Source organism: Haliotis rufescens, unplaced genomic scaffold (assembly GCF_023055435.1).
Source record: "Haliotis rufescens isolate VD_foot unplaced genomic scaffold, xgHalRufe1.0.p SCAF_5, whole genome shotgun sequence".
Classification (NCBI taxonomy): domain Eukaryota; kingdom Metazoa; phylum Mollusca; class Gastropoda; order Lepetellida; family Haliotidae; genus Haliotis; species Haliotis rufescens.
Genome location: NW_025964223.1, coordinates 58,887,093 through 58,897,039, shown reverse-complemented (window position 1 = coordinate 58,897,039; position 9,947 = coordinate 58,887,093). Strand labels below are relative to the sequence as shown.

The 9,947-nt window shown below is 39.1% G+C and overlaps 1 protein-coding gene across 3 annotated transcripts in view; it reads right to left on the bottom strand.

Moving 5' to 3' along the window:
• Positions 1-290: 290 nt before the first annotated feature.
• LOC124140313 (phospholipase D1-like) overlaps positions 291-9,947 on the bottom strand; it is a 95,614-nt gene continuing 85,957 nt past the window's right edge. For all 3 annotated transcript variants that reach the window (XM_046507831.2, XM_046507832.2, XM_046507833.2), the window contains one exon: positions 291-8,583. In XM_046507831.2, the coding sequence (XP_046363787.1) occupies positions 8,359-8,583 (225 nt within the window). In that variant the 3' untranslated portion in view covers positions 291-8,358. The remainder of the gene's footprint in view (positions 8,584-9,947) is intronic.

Below are 9,947 nucleotides of genomic sequence, written 5' to 3'. Positions count from 1 at the left end.
AAAATAGATATGCTCCTGAGAAATTCACTGCCATACAAAAAGATGGTGTTAATATAAAGTGGTCAGTTTTATTCTCAACCTCTGATTCTCAGCTATTTGTTGATGCATGGTATGTTTGATTCTGATTGTGGTTGCAACCTTCTTAAGTTGAAATATGACACTGTTTGTTTCAAAACCTTGACATTTTTCACCTTTGTTAATTTGTGTCATGCTATTGGCAATCTGAAATAAGTCTTGGCTTGATACTGTAGTACTTTACAACTCAAGGAACAATTAACAAAACAAGGTAGAACTGCATAGATTTTATTTCAATAATAACCTGGATTATGCATTTTCATAAAAATATAATCTATGGGCAAAAATATACACTTAATACCCAAAATGAAAGCCAACAAGGGTTTTTCAAATGTATTTCACATTACACAGCGTTGAAAACATCACTCTCAACATCGGTTTTGTACGGCATCTTAAGACTAAGCCCTCACTATGAAACATTCAGTGTCCAACGACTTTTAGAACACAGGTTACAACGGACAGTAAAAGCATGTGACCTCACCATTTTACCATTACAATTTTACTCTTAAAACAATAAAAAGCATAATAAGGAAGAATTCTTGGAGGTATTCCAGTGGTGCCGACTGCTCTTACCGAATATGGCATCAGGTATGAAAACTAGGTGTAACATGGGTTGATGAAACAGCATTATTAATTACTTACTAATAATATAAGTTCGTTTTGTAATATTGTTAATAATGCTTAGGGATTTAGTCTATGAGAAGGAAGAATTTGGGTAGTAATATTACTGATGCAAATCAAATGATTACAAACTGAATGAGTATCAAAGTCTACCTGACCCCCCAGATTGGGGAGAATGACAAGCGCAGATAACAATGCCCCAAAGAAGGACAAGAAGAATTCCTACATCACAGCTTTCATTATGACTAAGCACAGATTCAAGATTAGGAATGTGAACAGCATGCAGGTAATAAATAACATACACCACAAGGTTACATGTAACTTGTAACAACTCAACATGATATCTGCTAAAATGGAAGTGGTTTACAGAGCTCCAGATAAGCCTCATTTACATAAGTTATGTAAAATAAATCACCATAACCCAGTTAATTTTAAGTTGTTTGTTTACAAGGCATGAAATCTTTCAAATCCTGACAGTACCACATCTGTGTAATTACCGGAAGTATCCTTTTCAACTTATGTGCATGTATTTCTTCACAGATATTTATTTACTCACTAGTGTAGGCATCCCACATACATAAACTCTACATAAAACATAATGCATAAACAAGGCGTATGTCTCGCTTATTGTCAATGAGACATATACATTGTTGTTGTGTGTTCGGCATGTCACACACTTGCACCTGCGCACAGACAGATACATGTTAGAAGTCGCCTGAAAAAACATTAAAGCATAATTAATCAAATGAAAAATCTACTCATTGGTGTAAAATACCCAATAGACTGGCCCAAGGGAGTAAAAATACATTGAATGACCAAAGAAAATTATCCATTGTAAATGACAACTTGTGCGCAATCTGGAGCCCTGGGTTAAGTATGGGATCTTGATGGAGGTGTGCCTACTGTCGATGTTGTGGAAGGGTGCCTACTGTCGATGTGTTGGAAGGGTGCCTACTGTCAGTGTTGTGGAAGGATGCCTACTGTCAATGTTGTGGAAGGGTGCCTACTGGCAATGCTGTGGAAGGGTGCCTACATTCAATGTTGTGGAAGGGTGCCTAGTGTCAATGTTGTGGAAGGGAGCCTACTGTCGATGTTGTGGAAGGATGCCTACTGTCAATGTTGTGGAAGGGTGCCTACTGTCGATGTTGTGGAAGGGTGCCTAGTGTCAATGTTGTGGAAGGGTGCCTACTGTCAATGTTGTGGAAGGTTGCCTACTGTCAATGTTGTGGAAGGGTGCCTACTGTCAATGTTGTGGAAGGGTGCCTAGTATCGATATTGTTGGAGTGTGTCTACCATTGATGTTGTGGAAGGGTGCCTACTGTCGATGTTGTTGGAGTGTGTCTACCATTGATGTTGTGGAAGGGTGCCTACTGTCGATGTTGTTGGAGTGTGTCTACCATCGATGTTGTGGAAGGGTGCCTACTGTCGATGTTGTGGAAGGGTGTCTACTGTCGACGTTGTGGAAGGGTGCCTACTGTCGATGTTGTGGAAGGGAGCCTACTGTCGATGTTGTGGAAGGGTGCCCTCTGAGTAGGTAATGGATGAACAGGGCTGCATTGTAGTGTGAAAGTGTGCCTACTATGGTTCAGTTAGATCCTTCATATATCCTGAGTCAGCAATCTTACACTTCCAACAAACACATCTACAAAACACATTACATACATTTGCAACCAAGCATAAGATACCAGTTGTTGGCCATTTATCTGATTGTGTTCATGATCAACTAGACAATGTCAGGATGGTGGTTCCATCAGAGAAAGAAAAAACAGGCTCAACATGTGTAACATCCTTAATTCAAATTGGCTCAGATTACATAGTAAATCATTTCAGTTTGTTTTTTAATGCCAAGTCAGCAGTAATTCAGCCACACAACAACAGCATGTACATGATCAAGTCTGAGCCAGACAAACCAGTGATTGATACTATGAGTAACATAGGGTAATTAACAATTCATTCATGACATGCAGTATTGATTTAATTCACAATTGTATCAAATATTCTTCCTTGTTTGACCATTGTCCAAACATTACTTAGGAGACACTGGCTGAATAATTTTGGCTTACAGATAAACACAACGAAGCTGAATGTCATCAAACGAAACATAGTAGGCACTTGTCCTACATCCCTTTAGGCTTTCCTCCCACATCAAGCTGACCCGCTGTGATTTGACTGAAACACTGTTCACAGCGGTGTTAAACCTGACTCACTCACTCACTCACTCACTGGACAAAAGGACCATGAAGACTTGATTTGTAACTGAATATGTACATGCTGAGATCAAGATTGATAACAGTTGACACGAACACAGTGAAAATACTTGTCATGGTCAATATGAATTGATTTAGAATGTAGCTATTCACAAGGTTTACACAAACACGGCATGGAGTGGAACTAAACAGTACGACAAATCTCCATGCTGACCATGAAAACAGTTCAAAATACCATGTGACAAATACTACTAAAAAAGAGTTAGAAATCTCTGATTCTTTCATATTACTATAATTAATCTGATTCTTTCATATTACTATAACTAATCTGATTCTTTCATATTAACATAATCTGATTCTTTCATATTACTATAACTAATCTGATTCTTCCATATTACTATAATTAATCAGATTCTTTCATATTACTATAATTAATCTGATTCTTTCATATTAACATAATCTGATTCTCTCATATTACTATAACTAATCTGATTCTTCCATATTACTATAATTAATCAGATTCTTTCGTATCAACATAATTAATCTGATTCTTTCATGTTAACATAATTAATCTGATTCTTTCATGTTACTATAATTAATCTGATTCTTCCATATTACTATAATTAATCAGATTCTTTCATATCAAAATAATTAATCTGATTCTTTCATATTACTATAATTAATCTGATTCTTCCATATTACTATAATTAATCTGATTCTTTCATGTTAACATAATTAATCTGATTCTTTCACGTTACTATAATTAATCTGATTCTTTCATATTACTATAATTAATCTGATTCTTTCATATTATTGGCATAACAGATTAACTATTGTAACATGACCAAATTGGGCATTCCTTATCTTCTTTTGAGTAGTATGTATCATACTTATGCTGCTATTTCTCTCAAAACATTCTAGAAACATTTGTGTTTATGAGAATACGGAAACAATAATTTCACATCTTAATTAAATGTTTCTCAACTTTTGATACATGAAAAGAAAGAAGAATATAAAAAAGTAAATAAAAAGGAATGTATGACTTATGACCCATATATGCTTAATGTGTTACGATGAAGCATGAAGTATGAAGTATGAAGAAGCCTGCAAATGGAGCCTCACAAGACAATGTCTGAAAACTTTTCACTGAAACAGTAGGTGGTGTTCTACTGGATCTGTACACCCGACATCTATGTCTGATCTGTGCAGCACCTACACTCATGACAGCCATGGACTTATGATATCACACAGACACAAATAACATAACTTCAGGTTTAAAAAAATAAAAGAATTGGTTCTCAGGCAATGTTTTTTTGAAAATATAGTGTGGGCAGGCGTTTTTTGTTGTTGTTGTTCGAACTAGTATGTAACCAATAAACAGTTGTGTAATCAATAAACAATTGTCTACAATCAACCTGGCAAAGGGCCCCCCTACATAAATGTATTCCTTGATGAGTAAAATACTGTAATACAGTATTTGACTACCGTTGGACTTGGAATATTTGAGGATTTTTTAAATTTGTTTTTAAAAATGGAAATAAAAACGAAACGTGGGGCAAACTTTATGATGATGTGGGCGGTGCCTGAGAACCAAGACTATTTTTTTAGTCTCATTAAACTGGTCTATGAAGAGCTTACTTTGACACTGAGTGCGAAAGACTGAAGAAGTGATCTGTTGTATCAAAATGATGCATAAAATGCCATAAAAGAGACAGCCTCAACATGTGGAACAGATCTAAAGACACAATTTTAACAAGCCATCAGTGTATGGACACTTAAGCATAAACGTGTACCATCTAGCATTTCAGCAGTGTCATCCGTGCACCACTGGACACGACAGGATTACAATAAACCATCTGGCGTTTCAGCAATCTTATCAGTGTATGGACACCTCAGGATAAAAACATATACCATCTGGTGTTTCAGCAATCTCATCCGAGTATCATTATACACTTCAGGATGAAACACATGTACCATCTAGCATTTCAGCAATCTTATCAGTGTGTCATTATACACTTCAGGATGAAACACATATACCATCTAGCATTTCAGCAGTCTCATCAGTGTATCAATGTACACTTCAGGATAGACATGTTGTGTTTGAGGAAGCTACCTTAGCTTACAGATTCTATATAACATTCTAGCCTAGTTCAATATGCAACAATTTTAACAACAGTAGGTTTCCATTCCATATGTAGCGGCCATAAAATTTCCGAGTCCTGTGATGGGATTCGAACCACGGACCTTCTGATCGGAGGTCGGACGCCTTGTCCACATGACCAAAGAGGTTAACCCCGTCAGCTGAGAAGGTAAGGATGTCATCTGTGGGATGACTCCACGTCCTGCTACACATAGATCATAAACATGCAGCGTTGAAAGGTCATGAAGAGAAACAAGAACCAAAACTCCCCAAAGAGGTAAAGCAATAAAAGGAGATTGTGAGATCCATTGTCCAGCCAACTGCCTACAACAACACCTTACCTCAATGAGTATAAAATACAACACCTGTTGGTATATTTTCAATGACAAGCGATAGAGTTACTTCCCTTATCCTATAGCCCTAATTTGAACTTTTGTAATGGATGGTTCTAAAATTGTGACACACAGAGCTACAACATACTCAACAGAGATCAAAACAGACAATTTCAAAATCTCAAATTTTGTACAATAGTATTCCACTAATGGAAGGTTGGGTTGGTGAGCCACTTTCACTGGATGAAGGTATGACGACATCCTCAACAGCTGCCCAGGACAGCGATGTCCATGCACTTGTTCCCAGTGTGCCCAATGTAACAACTGCCCCCTAAGTTAGCTCTACAAAAGCACATGCTATAAACATGACATCACACTATTCTTCTAAAAACATATACATCCACACCAACTGTGTCATGTTTTATGGAAAAGCTTGCCCTACAAAATAAAAAATGAATGAAAGATAAAAACAAATTCCACTTGATTAACGACACAAATTGAAACATAATTTTATCTTCCAAAATTCTGTTCCTTCAGGCCATTGACTTACAATTAACCATGAATCCACACCAACAACAATAATGATGGCACCTTGTTTTTGTAAAAACAATGACTAAAATTTGATTGGTTAAAAATTACTTTCTCTAAAACATGAAAAATATCAACACCCATCATATCCATAAGAATAGTCAGCATCCTCACTAACACACCAAAAATTTATTCAAGAAAAAAAAATGCCCCAAGAACGTAGCTTCTGTAGGTAGAGTGGACCAAAGACGCATATAGATGTAAATATACGTCTTTGAGTGGACAAACAGAACAGACAGATGTCATCAACATGGAAGACTGAGTACGAAGTATCAGAAAAATAGATATTTAAAAAAGAGATATATACCAACATTATCCATACAGAGCAAACACAACATAAATCGATACTGTCAGTTGTGTTGAACAATCAATACTGATTTTATCATTCATGCAGTGATTTCATCATTTAACAAATTTGAGCAACATTTCAGAGAAATAATATTACAGTATCTGCTTTTTGTGTGTTCCACTGAAACAATCTGGCTTCCATTGTCACAGAATCAATACTGCATGGAAACATAGTCACACTGTAGAAGGTACTTAAAGTCTGTCTTAGCTAAGTAGCAGTCTACACTTATACTCTCTCCTGGTCTTGTTGCAGAGTACACTTAAAATTGGTCTGAGCCTTGTTGCAGATTGCACTTAATATAAGGTCTGTCTTATCTGAGTAGAAAACTACACTAAACCGGAGTCTTGATGTAGATTATGTCTTGACTGTCTAACCCCGGTTGTAGACTGCACTTAAAGTTTGTCTGATCTGAGTAGTAAACTACATGAGACCGGAGTCTTGCCCCAGATTATGTCTAGACTGTCTAACCCCAGTTGTAGACTGCACTTAAAGTCTGTCTGATCTGAGTAGTAAACTACATGAGACCGGAGTCTTGCCCCAGATTATGTCTTGACTGTCTAACCCCAGTTGTAGACTGCACTTAAAGTCTGTCTGATCTGAGTAGTAAACTACATGAGACCGGAGTCTTGCCCCAGATTATGTCTTGACTGTCTAACCCCAGTTGTAGACTGCACTTAAAGTCTGTCTGATCTGAGTAGTAAACGACATGGAACCGGAGTCTTGCCCCAGATTATGTCTTGACTGTCTAATCCTTTTTGTAGACTGCACTTAAAGTCTGTCTTATCTGAGAAGTAAACTACATGGAACTGGAGTCTTGCCCCAGATTATGTCTTGACTGTCTAACCCCAGTTGTAGACTGCACTTAAAGTCTGTCTTATCTGAGAAGTAAACTACATGAGACCGGAGTCTTGCCCCAGATTATGTCTTGACTGTCTAATCCTTTTTGTAGACTGCACTTAAAGTCTGTCTTATCTGAGAAGTAAACTACATGGAACCGGAGTCTTGCTCCAGATTATGTCTAGACTGTCAAATCCTGATTGTAGACTGCACGAACAGCATGCAACAACATGCTGCATGGAAAGACAGTTATACACCAGCTGGATGATAATGAATTCATTCAACCAGAGAGTTTCATTTCCACCAAAGTTGTCAGAACTACGAACACACAAAATGTGACATGCAATAATGTATAGAATGTTTCCCCAACTGCTACAATCCACAGAGTGAGGTTTGTATGGGAACAAGCTAATTATAAGTAGCTAATGAGCATGTTAGACACAATGAGACATGCTCTGACAAGAATGGATATACAAGTCATTTCTACTTTGGCACTAGTCCCTCACATCCCTTGAAGGCCATGTGGCGGAAGTGAGCAAAGCTATTCTCACATGATCAATATATACTGAAACTCATAGCCAAAAAATTAAAAAGGAAACAAAATAAGATCCCTCTGATGAATAGAACGCTAAAAATAAAAGTCTTTTACATAAAATCAAGATTGAGTTGTGCAAACTAGGTGAAGCACTCTCACCAATAAAATCCCTGACCAGTATGTGGAGGACTATGACTATAAACATTTCATTAAGTCATCTAAACTAAAATTATCTTCACAGAACTATTATGCTAACTAAAGCTAATATTAGTTTGCAACCACATCCATTATCAAGCTGTGGCTAATGACAAGCTATCAACATTAACAGGACATGGTTTTTGCCAGCAAATACCAGAACGCTATGTATTGTTGTCTTCAGGAGGATCCACAACTTGTATCCATATCGGGCCCTAACCCAGACTGTCGGATCTACCCAGGTGGGTGACCACCTCTTGTCTTTTCAAGTGTCTTCATTCTGGATAAACAGTGAGATCCCATGCAGCTGAAGGGCAGGACAACCAGCTTCCACAACCATGCGGGAAACAAACCTGGCCGAGCTGACACTGTCCCCACTGACCCACCAAGCACACCCTCAGTCTGGAGCAGCTTATGTCACAAAGCAAATGGCAATGACCACTGTATTTGCTTCATCATGTATCCCACTGTCTCCAACATCATGTCCACAGGTAAGAAGGCAAAATGGCTTCCTTTGTTCCCACTTTTGGCGCAAGGTTTTCATTTTTCAGAAAGTTCAGTGGCATGAGAACCACATAGCCTTTGACCTTCTGTAGCATTTCCTCAGCTTCTGATTGGTTGGTTTCTACAAGAGTCTTCTCAGACTGGAACTTCTTGAGGTCTGTGAAACTGTGGACACTGTCACAGGGAATGCAGTTGAACACCTGAAACAGAAGGTGGGTGCTGGCGTTCAATCATGTACACCTTGGAGTTTATTTTACACATTTTGAGAAGTGGTGACACCTATTTGCTCAACAGTAAGAACACCTTGTCACACATCCGTCAACAGTGAACCCGACCTGTCACACATCCATCAACAGTGAACACACCTTGTCACACATCCGTCAACAGCGAACACACCCTGTCACACATCCATCAACAGTGAACACACCTTGTCACACATCCGTCAACAGTGAACCCGACCTGTCACACATCCATCAACAGTGAACACACCTTGTCACACATCCGTCAACAGTGAACCCGACCTGTCACACATCCATCAACAGTGAACACACCTTGTCACACATCCGTCAACAGTGAACCCGACCTGTCACACATCCATCAACAGTGAACACGCCTTGTCACACATCCGTCAACAGTGAACACACCCTGTCACACATCAGTTAACAGTGAACCCACCTTGTCACACATCCGTCAACAGTGAACCCACCCTATCACAGATCCATCAATAGTGAACCCACCTTGTCACACATCTGTCAACAGTGAACCAACCTTGTCACACATCCGTCAACAGTGAACACACCTTGTCACACATCCGTCAACAGTAAACACACCTTGTCACACATCCGTCAACAGTGAACCCGACCTGTCACACATCCATCAACAGTGAACACACCTTGTCACACATCCGTCAACAGTGAACACACCCTGTCACACATCCATCAACAGTGAACACACCTTGTCACACATCCGTCAACAGTGAACCCGACCTGTCACACATCCATCAACAGTGAACACACCTTGTCACACATCCGTCAACAGTGAACCCGACCTGTCACACATCCATCAACAGTGAACACACCTTGTCACACATCCGTCAACAGTGAACCCGACCTGTCACACATCCATCAACAGTGAACACACCTTGTCACACATCCGTCAACAGTGAACACACCCTGTCACACATCAGTTAACAGTGAACCCACCTTGTCACACATCCGTCAACAGTGAACCCACCCTATCACAGATCCATCAATAGTGAACCCACCTTGTCACACATCTGTCAACAGTGAACCAACCTTGTCACACATCCGTCAACAGTGAACACACCTTGTCACACATCCGTCAACAGTAAACACACCTTGTCACACATCCGTCAACAGTGAACACACCTTGTCACACATCAGTCAACTGTGAACCCACCTTGTCACACATCAAACAGTGAACCCACCTTGTCACACATCAGACAACAGTGAACACACCTTGTCACACATCAGTCAACTGTGAACCCACCTTGTCACACATCAGACAACAGTGAACACACCTTGTCACACATCAGACAACAGTG